General features: G+C 45.7%; 1 protein-coding gene across 3 annotated transcripts in view; it reads left to right on the top strand.

Annotated features, from left to right (window-relative positions):
• Positions 1-3,125: 3,125 nt before the first annotated feature.
• AP3D1 (adaptor related protein complex 3 subunit delta 1) overlaps positions 3,126-18,116 on the top strand; it is a 99,163-nt gene continuing 84,172 nt past the window's right edge. For all 3 annotated transcript variants that reach the window (XM_040417652.1, XM_040417651.1, XM_040417650.1), the window contains exon 1: positions 3,126-3,304. In XM_040417652.1, the coding sequence (XP_040273586.1) occupies positions 3,209-3,304 (96 nt within the window). In that variant the 5' untranslated portion in view covers positions 3,126-3,208. The remainder of the gene's footprint in view (positions 3,305-18,116) is intronic.

The raw sequence follows: 18,116 nt of genomic DNA, 5'->3' as shown, positions 1-18,116 counted from the left end.
CTTATTGCACACACAAATTCTGCAGGTGCGGGGAAATATGCTTATTGCACACTTACGCACACAAATTCTGCAGGTGCGGGGAAATATGCTTATTGTACACACAAATTCTGCAGGTGCGGGGAAATATGCTTATTGCACACACAAATTCTGCAGGTGCGGGGAAATATGCTTATTGCACACACAAATTCTGCAGGTGCGGGGAAATATGCTTATTGCACACTTATGCACACAAATTCTGCAGGTGCGGGGAAATATGCTTATTGTACACACAAATTCTGCAGGTGCGGGGAAATATGCTTATTGCACACACAAATTCTGCAGGTGCGGGGAAATATGCTTATTGCACACACAAATTCTGCAGGTGCGGGGAAATATGCTTATTGCACACTTATGCACACAAATTCTGCAGGTGCGGGGAAATATGCTTATTGCACACACAAATTCTGCAGGTGCGGGGAAATATGCTTATTGCACACACAAATTCTGCAGGTGCGGGGAAATATGCTTATTGCACACTTATGCACACAAATTTTGCAGGTGCAGGGAAATATGCTTATTGCACACGTATGCACGCAAATTCTGCAGGTGCGGGGAAATATTCTTATTGCACACGTATGCACACAAATTCTGCAGGTGCGGGGAAATATGCTTATTGCACACACAAATTCTGCAGGTGCGGGGAAATATGCTTATTGCACACTTACGCACACAAATTCTGCAGGTGCGGGGAAATATGCTTATTGTACACACAAATTCTGCAGGTGCGGGGAAATATTCTTATTGCACACACAAATTCTGCAGGTGCGGGGAAATATGCTTATTGCACACACAAATTCTGCAGGTGCGGGGAAATATGCTTATTGCACACTTATGCACACAAATTCTGCAGGTGCGGGGAAATATGCTTATTGCACACACAAATTCTGCAGGTGCGGGGAAATATGCTTATTGCACACACAAATTCTGCAGGTGCGGGGAAATATGCTTATTGCACACACAAATTCTGCAGGTGCGGGGAAATATGCTTATTGCACACTTATGCACACAAATTCTGCAGGTGCGGGGAAATATGCTTATTGTACACACAAATTCTGCAGGTGCGGGGAAATATGCTTATTGCACACACAAATTCTGCAGGAGCGGGGAAATATGCTTATTGCACACACAAATTCTGCAGGTGCGGGGAAATATGCTTATTGCACACGTATGCACACAAATTCTGCAGGTGCGGGGAAATATGCTTATTGCACACACAAATTCTGCAGGTGCGGGGAAATATGCTTATTGCACACTTACGCACACAAATTCTGCAGGTGCGGGGAAATATGCTTATTGTACACACAAATTCTGCAGGTGCAGGGAAATATGCTTATTGCACACACAAATTCTGCAGGTGCGGGGAAATATGCTTATTGCACACACAAATTTTGCAGGTGCGGGGAAATATGCTTATTGCACACGTATGCACGCAAATTCTGCAGGTGCGGGGAAATATTCTTATTGCACACGTATGCACACAAATTCTGCAGGTGCGGGGAAATATGCTTATTGCACACACAAATTCTGCAGGTGCGGGGAAATATGCTTATTGCACACTTACGCACACAAATTCTGCAGGTGCGGGGAAATATGCTTATTGCACACACAAATTCTGCAGGTGCAGGGAAATATGCTTATTGTACACACAAATTCTGCAGGTGCGGGGAAATATGCTTATTGTACACACAAATTCTGCAGGTGCGGGGAAATATGCTTATTGCACACACAAATTCTGCAGGTGCGGGGAAATATGCTTATTGCACACACAAATTCTGCAGGTGCGGGGAAATATTCTTATTGCACACGTATGCACACAAATTCTGCAGGTGCGGGGAAATATGCTTATTGCACACACAAATTCTGCAGGTGCGGGGAAATATGCTTATTGCACACTTATGCACACAAATTCTGCAGGTGCGGGGAAATATGCTTATTGCACACACAAATTCTGCAGGTGCGGGGAAATATGCTTATTGCACACACAAATTCTGCAGGTGCGGGGAAATATGCTTATTGCACACACAAATTCTGCAGGTGCGGGGAAATATTCTTATTGCACACGTATGCACACAAATTCTGCAGGTGCGGGGAAATATGCTTATTGCACACACAAATTCTGCAGGTGCGGGGAAATATGCTTATTGCACACTTATGCACACAAATTCTGCAGGTGCGGGGAAATATGCTTATTGCACACACAAATTCTGCAGGTGCGGGGAAATATGCTTATTGCACACACAAATTCTGCAGGTGCGGGGAAATATGCTTATTGCACACTTATGCACACAAATTCTGCAGGTGCGGGGAAATATGCTTATTGCACACACAAATTCTGCAGGTGCGGGGAAATATGCTTATTGCACACTTATGCACACAAATTCTGCAGGTGCGGGGAAATATGCTTATTGTACACACAAATTCTGCAGGTGCGGGGAAATATGCTTATTGCACACTTATGCACACAAATTCTGCAGGTGCGGGGAAATATGCTTATTGTACAAATGGGGTAGAATTGGGAAACAATGCAATTCTGATAAATGTTAAAAAAAAATTTTTACACGATACACTATGCGGTAAAATTTACCTGTTATCTTCATTTTCCAGGTCAGTACGGTTACGATACCACACTTGTATAATGAAAAAAAAATAAAACTTTGAGGAAATTCTTTTTTTTAGAACCATATTCTAACCCCTATAACTTTTTTGTAGTTATGTGTACGGAGCTGTTCTTTTCAGTGATACCAATCTGAAGTGTGTGCGACTTTTTGATCACTTTTTATAAAAAAAAACTGGTGGAGGGCTGTGCCTGCGCAGTGTGCCCCCCACCAGTTTCAGGGCTCAGTTATCGATATAAGTGCGGGTGCCAGCGGTGGACCCCGCACCTATTACTATTCTTCTACCCTTATAGGTGCGGTATTAATAGAGAAATAGGAGGATGTTTCCTGAAAATATCATGGCGGGTTGTCTGCATCACCACTAAGTTGACAGAGCGGAAGAACGCCGGCTACGTCCATCAAGGGGCGGGAATACAGGCAGTTAACCCCGCCTTCCTCGCTGTCAGTCACGTGAGCCCGGTGGGCGGGGAGTTGAGTCAGCTGAGTTGCGGCCATTTTGTGTGTCTGTGTCCGGTGACAGGAGAGTCCGGTGGGGCCCGAGCCACTGCACGACCATGGCGCTCCGCATGGTTAAGGGCAGTATTGACCGTATGTTCGATAAGAACCTGCAGGACCTGGTTAGAGGGATCCGTAACCACAAAGAGGATGAGGTGAGAGGTCTGCAAGTGGTGTCAACAGAGATGAAGGGGGTTCTGGGAAGTGGGGAACTGTGCTGGGGGCGTGAGTACAGTGGGCAGGGATCGGTCTTGGGCTCCTGCCGGGTGCCTGACAGTCATCTGACTAGTGGATGTCTGCAGCCGGGTGGGGAGAGGGGCAGCACAGGAATCGGGGCTGTGGGTGCACTTAGAAGAAAGGGTTAGTTGGCAGCTGCTTAACATTTGGGGGAATGGATGACTCTGGGGTGCGGAGACTCCTATCTGCTGAGTGGATGATGTGGCATCCTAAAGGCGTGAATGGTCGCAATAAATGAAGAGACTGTGATCTGCATCCACATACCTGACATATGCAGGTGTATCATGTGTACATGTGTGTGACACATCACTGCTGGTCTGCATCCCCATACATGACCTATGCAGGAGTCACCATGTGTACATGTGTGTAACACATCACTGCTGGTCTGCATCCCCATACATGACCTATGCTGGAGTAATCATGTGTACATGTGTGTGACACATCACTGCTGGTCTGCATCCACATACATGACCTATGCCGGAGTAATCATGTATACATATGTGTAACACATCACTGCTGGTCTGCATCCCCATACATGACCTATGCAGGAGTCACCATGTGTACATGTGTGTAACACATCACTGCTGGTCTGCATCCCCATACATGACCTATGCAGGAGTAATCATGTGTACATGTGTGTGACACATCACTGCTGGTCTGCATCCCCATACATGACCTATGCAGGAGTCACCATGTATACATATGTGTGACACATCACTGCTGGTCTGCATCCCCATACATGACCTATGCAGGAGTCACCATGTATACATATGTGTGACACATCACTGCTGGTCTGCATCCCCATACATGACCTATGCAGGAGTAATCATGTACATGTGTGTGACACATCACTGCTGGTCTGCATCCCCATACATGACCTATGCAGGAGTCACCATGTGTACATGTGTGTAACACATCACTGCTGGTCTGCATCCCCATACATGACCTATGCTGGAGTAATCATGTACATGTGTGTGACACATCACTGCTGGTCTGCATCCCCATACATGACCTATGCAGGAGTAATCATGTACATGTGTGTGACACATCACTGCTGGTCTGCATCCCCATACATGACCTATGCAGGAGTCACCATGTGTACATGTGTGTAACACATCACTGCTGGTCTGCATCCCCATACATGACCTATGCTGGAGTAATCATGTGTACATGTGTGTGACACATCACTGCTGGTCTGCATCCCCATACATGACCTATGCAGGAGTCACCATGTGTACATGTGTGTAACACATCACTGCTGGTCTGCATCCCCATACATGACCTATGCAGGAGTAATCATGTGTACATGTGTGTGACACATCACTGCTGGTCTGCATCCCCATACATGACCTATGCAGGAGTCACCATGTATACATATGTGTGACACATCACTGCTGGTCTGCATCCCCATACATGACCTATGCAGGAGTAATCATGTACATGTGTGTGACACATCACTGCTGGTCTGCATCCCCATACATGACCTATGCAGGAGTCACCATGTGTACATGTGTGTAACACATCACTGCTGGTCTGCATCCCCATACATGACCTATGCTGGAGTAATCATGTACATGTGTGTGACACATCACTGCTGGTCTGCATCCCCATACATGACCTATGCAGGAGTAATCATGTACATGTGTGTGACACATCACTGCTGGTCTGCATCCCCATACATGACCTATGCAGGAGTCACCATGTGTACATGTGTGTAACACATCACTGCTGGTCTGCATCCCCATACATGACCTATGCTGGAGTAATCATGTGTACATGTGTGTGACACATCACTGCTGGTCTGCATCCCCATACATGACCTATGCAGGAGTCACCATGTGTACATGTGTGTAACACATCACTGCTGGTCTGCATCCCCATACATGACCTATGCAGGAGTAATCATGTGTACATGTGTGTGACACATCACTGCTGGTCTGCATCCCCATACATGACCTATGCAGGAGTAATCATGTGTACATGTGTGTGACACATCACTGCTGGTCTGCATCCCCATACATGACCTATGCAGGAGTAATCATGTACATGTGTGTGACACATCACTGCTGGTCTGCATCCCCATACATGACCTATGCAGGAGTCACCATGTGTACATGTGTGTAACACATCACTGCTGGTCTGCATCCCCATACATGACCTATGCAGGAGTCACCATGTACATATGTGTAACACGTCACTGCTGGTCTGCATCCCCATACATGACCTATGCAGGAGTAATCATGTGTACATGTGTGTGACACATCACTGCTGGTCTGCATCCACATACATGACCTATGCAGGAGTAATCATGTGTACATGTGTGTGACACATCACTGCTGGTCTGCATCCACATACATGACCTATGCAGGAGTAATCATGTGTACATGTGTGTAACACATCACTGCTGGTCTGCATCCCCATACATGACCTATGCTGGAGTAATCATGTACATGTGTGTGACACATCACTGCTGGTCTGCATCCCCATACATGACCTATGCTGGAGTAATCATGTGTGTGACACATCACTGCTGGTCTGCATCCCCATACATGACCTATGCTGGAGTAATCATGTACATGTGTGTGACACATCACTGCTGGTCTGCATCCCCATACATGACCTATGCAGGAGTCACCATGTGTACATGTGTGTAACACATCACTGCTGGTCTGCATCCCCATACATGACCTATGCAGGAGTCACCATGTGTACATGTGTGTAACACATCACTGCTGGTCTGCATCCCCATACATGACCTATGCAGGAGTAATCATGTACATGTGTGTGACACATCACTGCTGGTCTGCATCCACATACATGACCTATGCAGGAGTAATCATGTGTACATGTGTGTGACACATCACTGCTGGTCTGCATCCACATACATGACCTATGCAGGAGTAATCATGTGTACATGTGTGTGACACATCACTGCTGGTCTGCATCCACATACATGACCTATGCAGGAGTAATCATGTGTACATGTGTGTGACACATCACTGCTGGTCTGCATCCCCATACATGACCTATGCTGGAGTAATCATGTGTGTGACACATCACTGCTGGTCTGCATCCCCGTACATGACCTATACTGGAGTAATCATGTGTACATGTGTGTGACACATCACTGCTGGTCTGCATCCCCGTACATGACCTATACTGGAGTAATCATGTGTACATGTGTGTGACACATCACTGCTGGTCTGCATCCCCATACATGACCTATGCAGGAGTCACCATGTGTACATGTGTGTAACACATCACTGCTGGTCTGCATCCCCATACATGACCTATGCTGGAGTAATCATGTGTACATGTGTGTGACACATCACTGCTGGTCTGCATCCCCATACATGACCTATGCAGGAGTCACCATGTGTACATATGTGTAACACATCACTGCTGGTCTGCATCCCCATACATGACCTATGCAGGAGTAATCATGTACATGTGTGTGACACATCACTGCTGGTCCGCATCCACATACATGACCTATGCAGGAGTCACCATGTATACATATGTGTGACACATGACTGCTGGTCTGCATCCCCATACATGTACACATGATTACTCCTGCATAGGTCATGTATGGGGATGCGGACCAGCAGTCATGTGTCACACATATGTATACATGGTGACTCCTGCATAGGTCATGTATGTGGATGCGGACCAGCAGTCATGTGTCACACATATGTATACATGGTGACTCCTGCATACGTCATGTATGTGGATGCGGACCAGCAGTCATGTGTCACACATATGTATACATGGTGACTCCTGCATACGTCATGTATGTGGATGCGGACCAGCAGTCATGTGTCACACATATGTATACATGGTGACTCCTGCATATGTCATGTATGTGGATGCGGACCAGCAGTCGTGTCACACATATGTATACATGGTGACTCCTGCATACGTCATGTATGTGGATGCGGACCAGCAGTCATGTGTCACACATATGTATACATGGTGACTCCTGCATACGTCATGTATGTGGATGCGGACCAGCAGTCGTGTGCCACACATATGTATACATGGTGACTCCTGCATACGTCATGTATGTGGATGCGGACCAGCAGTCGTGTGCCACACATATGTATACATGGTGACTCCTGCATACGTCATGTATGTGGATGCGGACCAGCAGTCGTGTGCCACACATATGTATACATGGTGACTCCTGCATACGTCATGTATGTGGATGCGGACCAGCAGTCGTGTGCCACACATATGTATACATGGTGACTCCTGCATACGTCATGTATGTGGATGCGGACCAGCAGTCGTGTGCCACACATATGTATACATGGTGACTCCTGCATACGTCATGTATGTGGATGCGGACCAGCAGTCGTGTGCCACACATATGTATACATGGTGACTCCTGCATACGTCATGTATGTGGATGCGGACCAGCATCTAAGGCCTATCTAAAAAACAAATGCCAATGGGTTTCTTCAGAGATTTTGAATTTCAAATCAAAATCTAAAAAATGTGCTGCAGCGCCTCAAGGTGGATTTAGATGGACCAACTGAGCGGCCGATTGTCGGGAAGGAAACGTTCATTCTTTACAGACGGCTCCTCGTTCAGTGAAGGAGACTGCGCATTTACATGCAGCGATCTCCTTTACTGTATGAGGATGAGGTATCACCATTGCGATCCCATGTTCTTATACAGAAGCAGATCACGGTATAGACCGCATTATCTGCTACCCAGAAGCCATGATCGGTGGTGCCTGCATGAACTACAGGATCACCCCATGAAGGAGCGATTCGCTTGTTTATCGGGTGATTGGCGGCACATTTAGATGGCTAGATGATCGGGAATAGCCGTTCCCTGTAATCTGGACCATTATTGGTGCACCTAAATCCACCTTCAGTCTGTAAAAGTTTGTACAGGCAACTACACCACCAGATTACCTGACAGTTTTCTGACCAATCAGAGGGTCACAGTTAGAGGGAGGGAACCCTCCGTCACCCTGTCATTAAAATAAAAATGTGAAAAACCTTTTTCCCTATGACAAAATGCTTTATTGTGCCAATATGTTTATAAATGATTTATCCTGCATGATACACCCTGTAAAAGAATACTTTTTTTTATTTTTTTATTCCGCCCCCTCCAAAAAAAAAAAAAAAAAAAAGTGTTCCAAAAAGTGTATGCAGACCAAAATATGTTACCAATAAAAGGTTCTGGCTCTATTATAGGACGCATAAGTAAAGACGGCCGGTGCCGGGTGGACGCTGCCACCTATGGTGGAGTCCGTCTGGAGTGCAGACACAATAGTGCAGCATGCACTAATGTGAATTTACCAAAAATGTATAGAATATAGTTAAAGTGGTTATCCGACCCTTTGTAACTGATGTCCTATCCTCTGATCAGTAGGCGCTCGACACCCAGGATCCCCGCTGATCAGCTGTTGGAGAAGGTCCTAGGTTAGTGATGTCACATGGCCTAGGCGCAGCTCAGCCCCATTCACCAGTCACATGCCGATGACCTATCGTGGATAGGTCATCAGTAACCCCATATACCATTTATACCGCACAGTGAATGCAAAGAAACTAAAGAAAGTGGCAAATTTGCAGTTTTCACAACATTATATGTACCACAAATGGTTAATTGAAAAATGCAACTTGTCCCACAAAAAAACAGCCTCATATTGCTCAGTTGACGGAAAAATAAAAAAGATGACTCTTGGAACACAATGCTGAACAAACTAAAAAGATAAAAAGCCCAAAATAGCTGCACTCTTAGGGTACTTTCACACTAGCGTTATTCTTTTCCGGTACTGAAATCCGGTAAAGGGGCTCAGTACCAGAAAAAAACGCATCTCTTTTGTCCTAATGCATTCTGAATGGAAAGCAATCCGTTCAGTATGCATCAGGATGTCTTCCTTTCCGTCCCTTGTACAGTGTTTGACTGGCCAAAATCCCAGAACACTACCGCACTTGCGCACTTAATTTCCATTGAAATGTATTAATGCCGGATCCAGTACCAAGTGTTCCGGAAATTGCCGCATTGCCGGATCCGGTTTTCCAGTCTGCGCATGTGCAGTTCTTTCTAGCTTTGAAAATATTTAATGCTGGTATTTTAATGCATAAGTGTAATGGATCTGGAAGAAAAAGATATCCGTTTGCATGCCGGATTTTTCTAACGCTAGTGTGAAAGTACCCTTAGGCTTCATGCACAAGACTGTATTTTAATAGAAATTATTTTTTTTTTTGTCTGTGTCCAATCCACTTTTTTTTTGTGAATTGCACAGAGATCCATTCAATTCAATGGGTCCGCAGAAAAAATAGACATCACGCGGACGTCAGCTGTGTGCTGACCGCATCCGTGTGGCTGGGACGCAAATGATAGAACCTCAGCTTTTTTTTACAGTGAGTTCCGTGAAAATTGCGGGATGCACACGGACTGCATCTGTATTATGTGCAGGAGGCCTTAAAAGGGTTTTCCAGATTTTTTATTTTTTTTTTCAAATGGGAATGGGGCTCACAGGAGTGTTGCTGCCTTCTCAAACAGCTGATCGGTGGGTGTCCTGGGTGTCAGACCCTCACCATTCAGATACTGATGACCATTCCAGAGGGAAGTAAAAAACTTGGAAAACCCCTTTAATCTAGGATTTTGATATTGAGGGCATATCACCAGGTTAGACCCCGCACCCCTGCCCAAAATCTTTTTAGTTGTAGATCTGGGGACACAGGTCTGTTTGTTGTGTAGTCAACGAAACAGAAAACACGGATACCAGCTGTGTGCGTTCTGCATCTTGGGGATCAGAACGTCCTTCCCTATGATAGAAATGCTAGATCTTTTTCGCCGGGCTGGGGAACTGAAGTGCCGACGTGGACAGCACACATTATATTGTCCGCATCTTTTGTGGCCCCATTGAAATGAGGTCTGCATCCAATCCACAAATTGTGGAACGGATGCGGACAGAAAAATGCGGTGGGGTGAATGGGCCCTTAGGTTAATCACAGGAATGAGTGGCTTTTGCTGGAGCGGACACTGCTCCCTTCAGTTCTTTGTTTGCCAGCACTTCTGAATGAGTTACTACATGTATGCTGGCTGTATGAACAGTCTAGGCACCACAGAAGTGATGGAACGCCAGCAGTCAGCCGACAGGAACTTCAGCCATGTGATTCTCATGTTGAATAGTGTGAAGATGGTTATGCTTGAGGCTGAAACTGAAAAACGTGAAGACCTCAAAAGCCTTGAGATAATTTTCTATTTAGGACTGAAGTGGTCACGGAGGAAAATTATAAAATGGAAATTATATAAGTACGGTAATTTAGTTAGTATTTGACTCCTTTCACATGATGCATTACTGAGTGCTATACAAAAGTAATATGTCTACTTATAATGCTTCGTAACCTATGTTATATCATCTCTACAGCATGCCCCATCCTTATTATCCCAGGGAGATAAGCTGCTGCCAGCCTACTCTTCTCTCCCTCTATAGAGCACACGTATGCTCAGGTGTGCCAAGCGTGGTTGGGAGAGATGGCACTGTCATCGTGTAACATCCTGAATGCAATGTAGAATCCTCTGGCTAGTCAGATCTAAGTGGCACATGAGAGAAGTTGGGCAAAATAGTCCATTTCGGCCTTTTTGATCAACTATTGTTTAAAAAGTGAAAGCGATGAGCGACAGCAAACTTCTGTCTGTGAAAATGTGACTGGGCAGCTAGGAAATTTCTGCTGACTTTGGCTCATGTATATGGCATTTGTCATTTTGTCCAAAGGCCAGTCAGGCAGCCAGTTTAAAAAAACAAACCAAAAAAAAAACTTTAGTGCTGTTGACCGGTATTTCTCTTGTGGCCCGCCTTGTCTCTGGTACAATAGTCTGAAGAGATATTCAGTGTAAAACATGTCTGTAGGTCCTGTCGCTCCATCTTAAAGGGATTTTACAGGATTATGGCCCCGAGAATATGATCCATAATGAAAAAAAATCATACTCATTTGCTCCATCGACGCTTTGTGCTGGCACAGTTCAGGGATCTGCCTGTCCCACCCTATTTACTTCCAGACGTGGTCACTGACTCCAGCAGCGTATGTGACCCCGTCGGTACACTGCTGTAAGTAAACAGGGTGGGGACCAGAAGATCTCCAAATAGGAGCCAGGGCGCTGGAATGGAGCGGTGGGGAGCAGTTAAAGAGGACCTTCCATCAGGCTAGCTCTAGTCTAATTACTATCCTACCTTTTATAGGGCGGCCCCCACTGATGCCATGGCACTTTTTCCCTACAATTCGTCCGCTGTTGGCCCTGTATATTTTGGCGCCTTATATTCTAATGATGTAACTCGGTGATACTAGGCGGAGACTTGTATTTTCCCTGGGCGCGGTTATCTTCTCCCTGTCTGTGAGCACATCCAATCAGAGCACCCCGCTCTTAGCCAGGGAGAATGAGCTCAAGTTCTCACGAGAACTAGAGCGTGTAGACATCCTTGAGCTCATTCTCCCTGGCTAAGAGCAGGGCACTCTGATTGGATGTGCTCACAGGGAGAAGATAATCGCGCCCAGGGAAAATACAAGTCTCCACCTAGTATAACCGAGTTGCCTCATTATAATATAAAGCGCCAAAATATACGGGGCCCAAAAAAAAAGTGCCATGGCATCAGTGGGGGCCACTCTATAAGGTAGGATAGTAATTAGACTAGAGCTAGCCTGATGGAAGCTCCTCTTTAAGTAGTATTTTTTTAATGAAGTTACGACATTCTCCGGGGCTAGTTAAAAAGGGCCATAATCCTGGAAGACCGGTTAACAAAGCAGTGTTGATATCTGTAGGCATTACTTAATAGTAGTGGGGAGACCTGTAATTATAGTACCTGTGCTTTCAGGAAACTTTATGAATAAAAGCCCTCTGTTTAAAGGCCATTTTCATCATTGCATAGCCCATTGATCGCTCATTCTAAGTGATACAAGTAATGAGAGGGCACAAGTAATGCCTTTATTTTCTATTAAGCATTTACATTTCAAGCTCAAAACTCTGACCCCAAGAACTGACCTCTACGACCGCTTTGTGCAGGATGAGTTTTTAATTTTTTATATTTGTTCGCTTGCCATAGACATCAGTAAGAACCCACAAAAAAGGCACCAGTGGCAAATTGGGATTTTTCGAGCCTTGTCATATGCACAGAAGGCACTGAACAAACCTTGTGACTTGTAATGTGTAGGTGAATCTATCTTGGGTCCGAAATCCTGTTAGTTTTTACTGGTTTGATCTCATCAACCACCAGAAGTCTAACAATTTCAGCTGGAGATGGCGGTAGGGTGATCTAGTAAGCTTGGCAGTTATACAACACTATGGAGCTCCCACGCACCTCCCTTTGTCCAACCTGCATCTCCCAATTTCTCATTTAGGGTACGGTACCTGCTGTTAACCTTTGTGGAAAATCCTCAGGGTTTACACTAGTCGCAGAGTGAATAAGATTTCTCCATGAATCTGCACATAACTTGTCATGCAGCCCAGACATTTTTGCGGCAAAGCTGTCACGTGTAGTGTACATACACACATTGTGGAGTTGAAGTGAACATTTTCCGCAGTAATCCACAGGAAATTTGTGCATCAAGTTTAGGAGTTGAGGATAGTAACTCCTATCCGCGTCTTGAGGATAGCGGTGTATTTCCACATCTTATTTCTCGTGCCAAACCCAGTGGTATAATCTCAATATAGCCAAAAAAAGAGATGAAAAACTGCAGCACTCCCAGTCTTGAATCCAAGCTTGTGTTTATTAACACCGAAAAAAATAGCAACGTCTTTTTCAAACTATATAATGTTACAAGTGAACACTAAAGAATTATTTTTATTTTTTTTGGGTTTAGGGTCATGTTCTCATTGCTGGTATGGGTTTCTATTACTATTTTGACTTATGCCCAGCATTGGATCACCGCATGGGTCCATTTTTATAAAGTTACAATATTGTACTGTACAGTTTTTGAGCTATAGGAACACAAAAGAAGGGGGCATATTTATGGGGCCATGTATATATCGCTAAGGCCTCCTGCACACGGCCTTTTTTTCCCCCGTTTACTGGCCGTTTTTTGCGTTCCGTATACGGTCCGTATACGGAACCAATTATTTCAATGGTTCCGCAAAAAAAACGGAATGTACTCCGTATGCATTCCATTTCCGTATTTCTGTTTTTGCGTTCCGTTTTAACATAGAACATGTCCTATTATTGCCCGCAAATCACGTTCCGTGGCTCCATTCAAGTCAATGGGTCCGCAAAAAAACCGGAACACATACGGAAATGCATCCGTATGCCTTCCGTTTCCGTTCCGTTTTTTGCTGAACCATCTATTGAAAATGTTATGCCCAGCCCAATTTTATCTATGTAATTACTGTATACTGTATATGCCAAACGGAAACACAACGGATCCGTGAAAAACGGACCGCAAAACACTGAAAAAGCCATACGGTCGTGTGCAATAGGCCTAATGGTGAAGGCTATGGGGGGCATTATACTATGCTGCTCTCTCTATATATGTTATCCAGATATGTTGTACGATCGAGCTGACCATTGGCCATTTCTCTGTGTCCCCGATTTATTGTCCTTCATATGCAGTTATCTATTCACTGTCCTCTATACATTGTCTCCACCTGGCATATGCGCATCGCTCTGGTGCGCTGTTTTGCTGACATTGTAGCGACGCTCCTATACCTGGCTGTCTGTGGGCCGGCCGACGTGCGCCCGTGTGTCATGTGATCGGACCCGGGGCGGGGAGGTGTGGCTGTGTGATGTCAGATGCGGCTCCCTCCCCCCTCCTGGTCTGGTCATGTGACGCGATGGGCGTGCCTCGCCTTGCTCTGTAAGCTGGGTGGCGTGTCTTTGATGTCATCCCTGGAACACTGGGCGGATGCGCAAATTAGCTGCCAGCTGTGGACCACACCATTTAAGGACGAACTCAGTTTGTTACTTTACCTCCTGACGAAGCCTCTCCAGGGGAAACGTACGTCGAGGGGCAGCTTTTGGTCACACGCTCTGGGTCCAGCATATCATGGGTAATATATGTTTTGTTGTTTTGCTCAGTTAGTTGTTATATTCCAATTACACACTTGCCTCTGTCTGTATCATACAGCTCAATGGCTATGTGCATACCTCATGCGGCCATCCCAGGTCTGTGGGTGGGCTAGTTTGCCTTGTGCTATTTGTATCTTTTCATTTACTTTTACTTTTTCTGTGCATACAGCATACATACCAGCACATGTTACTTTGAGTTCTCACAATTTGTGCCTTATGTCTTGTATATTGTTCGTTATTTGGTTATGTCTTAATAAATTACATATATTTTATATGTGAGTCTCCCATCTTTCTTTGGGGTATATATACATCCAATTCAAACAGGATTGGTTGGGGGGCTGTCCTGAGGTACCAGAAATACCCCCCCCCCCCCCCTAGACAATTCCACCAGTGATATCCACAGTGACCTCATTACCAACAACCTACATATGTGACAAGAATCCATGTATAAACTAGTACTTACATCGCAGCTGAGTCCAAGGAACAAACAGACAAATTGAATGAGGTGAACAGCGTCGCCAGCATGCTACTGCGCATGCCTGACGCTCATTTCCTGGTCTCCGCAGTAGGCCGAGCACATGATCGCTGGAGATGCCGGCCTACTGCAGAGACCAGGAAATGAGCGTCAGGCATGCGCAGTAGCATGCTGGCGACGCTGTTCACCTCATTCAATTTGTCTGTTTGTTCCTTGGACTCAGCTGCGCTGTAAGTACTAGTTTATACATGGATTCTTGTCACATATGTAGGTTGTTGGTAATGAGGTCACTGTGGATATCACTGGTGGAATTGTCTAAGGGGGACGGGGGGTTATTTCTGGTACCTTAGGACAGCCCCCCAACCAATCCTGTTTGAATAGGATGTATATATATGTATTAGTGTTCACTTGTAACATTATATAGCTTGAAAAAGACTTTGGTGTCAAAACGTTGCTATTTTTTTCAGTGTTAATAAACACAAGATTGCATTCAAGACTGGGAGTGCTGCGGTTTTTCATCAATTTTTTGGGCTACAAAGGGGGCCCTCAGGTCGGGCCTGGCACTGCCAGCACCACCGCTATTTTACACAGAAATAGACTAACAAGTGGTGCTGTCCGGTCTTCACTTTGACAAATAATCTCAAAATAGATACAATCACAGCGAAGATGAACACTAACGTGGGCCAAGGTAGTGCTGGTGTGGGTAGAAGCACTCTTTTGCTAACAGACTGGCCCAGGGGGAAGCGCCTTGGCTATAGATGCACCAGTTAGCACCAAAGTTGGGCCACAATTCTGGTGTAAAATAAGTCAGCCAATAGTTGTTCTAGAGCTAGACAAAAATGTCTAACCAGGCACCATATCCAGCCAAAGCCTTTGTGATTTATTCTGATGCAGGTCTAGACAGCCTTAAGTTTACACCATCCATAGGATTAGTAAATCTGAGCGATGATATCCAAACTCTAGGCAGCAGGAACCAAGTCCAGATGATAAGAGTTAACCATATAACATTATAACAGAAGTTCCAAAAACTGACTTGTAGCATCCTATGATAGGGCCATGTTTGAGGTTAGTGAAGTCATCACTACGACCCATGGAGATTGCATAGCCATTAACAATGGAATTGGCTGACACACTTGAACTCAATAATTGGGAGTGGTGTCTACATACTTTTGGCTATATAGGCTAAAAGTGGTGTTTACTTTACCCAGCATGGGACAGGAGCAGGAAGCGACATGGGTGCTTCCTGAACACTTTACATGGCATTTATTTAGTGCTGCGTTTTAGGGGTGGGCGATATGGCCTAAAATCTATATTGCGGTATAATTTGAAGCATGTGCGATTTATATATTGCGATATATTATTTTCTTCTGTATGTATACAAAAAATACAAATTACAAAACTTGGCATTTGCCATTGTCATACATAATTGTCCCTCAGAGCCAGTGCCATCAGCCCCATGGCATTTGCCATAGTCATACAGGATTGTCCCTCAGAGCCAGTGCCATCAGCCCCATGGCATTTGCCATCATCATCATACATGTCCCCTTGTGACCCAGAGCCAGTGCCATCAGCCCCATGGCATTTGCCATAATCTATCAGACTGTCTGATGATGGCAAATGCCATGGGGCGCTGATCTGATGGCACTGGCTCACTGGGGGACTCATGTCTTATTCAGACATGTGTCCCCCAGTGAGCCAGTGCCATCAGATCAGCGCCCCATGGCATTTACCATCATCGGACATGTCCCCCAGTGAGCCAGTGCCATCAGATCAGCGCCCCATGCCATCATCAGACATGTGTCCCTCAGCATTTGCCATCATCAGACTCAATGTGTCCCCCCCTGCTATATATTCAGATAGAGCAGCCGGTCTCAGTGCCATCAGAAGATGATCAGGTTCTGGCCATCCTTTGCAAAAAGATCCTTTACCTATCCACCCCCCCCCCCCCCCCCCCCCTCCAACCCCGATTTTCCAGCAAGAGTCCCCGTCCCCCAACAAGAGTCGCTGTTATTATACTTGCCTTTCCTGCAGGGTGCTCGGCAGCGGCCGGCTAACGGAGTCCGCAGATGTGGCGTTGTCTTCAAGCACTGGGCAAAGCGGGCTGACGCTGTGTGCACGCCGGCCCTGGCCAGTACAGCGCGGTGCAGAGTCGGGAGGCCAAGGAGCGGTGAGCCAGAAGCTTCTGCGCAATCATTCACTACCGTTCTGTGGTCATATCGCGGGGCGGCGATATAAGCGATATACACAAAATGCATATCGTGGCACATATCATATCGCCCACCACTACTGTGTTTGCAGCGATCCCAATCATGAGGCGGTAATAAATAGTTTCTACCTTCTCTGGGAGGAACCCAGCTGTTACTAACAGCTGGTTCTCCGCTCCTGCCAATCTCCGTTTCAGGAACATTCTTGCAGAGTATCTTAGTCACACTGGGCATTTTAAAGGGGTTCTGCAGTTTGTTTAAACTGATGATGTATCCTCTGGATAGATCATCAGCATCTGATTGGCGGGGGTCCGACACCTGGGACCCCCGCCAATCAGCTGTTGGAAAAGGCAGCGCCGCTCCAGCAGTGCTGCGGCCTTCTCACTGTTTACTGCTGGCCCAGAGACGTCACGACTAGTATTAATGGCCTGGGCGCGGCTAAGCTCTGTTCACTTGAATGGAGCTTAGCCCTGCCCAGACCAGTTGATACTAGTTGTGACGTCACTGGGCCAGCGGTAAACTGGACCCCCGCCAAACAGATGCTGATGATTTATTCACCTTTAAAAGCCTATCTTGACATGTGAACAGTCTGTGGAAGGACATAATTTGTCTTTCCTTTGATCAGTAATGCCACCATTGGTGCATGCAAGAATGAATATGAATAGACGTGCAGTCGTGTATTTCCACATTTCTTATGGCAGAGCTTCTGTATGTGGAAAGTGTTGAAAAGTCAACAAAGGTGTGTCGGGTAATTCATATTATACATGGAAGGTTTACTTCTCCCAACAAGGAGCCTTTGTAAAAGCAAAATTGCACATCTTATTTGTAGATATACCTTACTGTGCAATAGTTTAAGGGTACTTTCACACTTGCGGCAGAGAATTCTGGCAGGCAACTGCCTGCCGAATCCGGCAATACGGATGCAAACTGATGGCATTTGTCAGATCCGTTTTGCTGGAACACTCTGGGCTGGATCTGGCATTAATCCATTTCAATGGGAAAAAATGCTGAATCCGGCATTCTTGTAAGTG

The sequence above is a fragment of the Bufo bufo genome, chromosome 2, assembly GCF_905171765.1.
Source record: "Bufo bufo chromosome 2, aBufBuf1.1, whole genome shotgun sequence".
NCBI lineage: Eukaryota > Metazoa > Chordata > Amphibia > Anura > Bufonidae > Bufo > Bufo bufo.
Note: the sequence above shows the minus strand (reverse complement) of the source record. Positions and strands in the feature narration are given on the sequence as shown.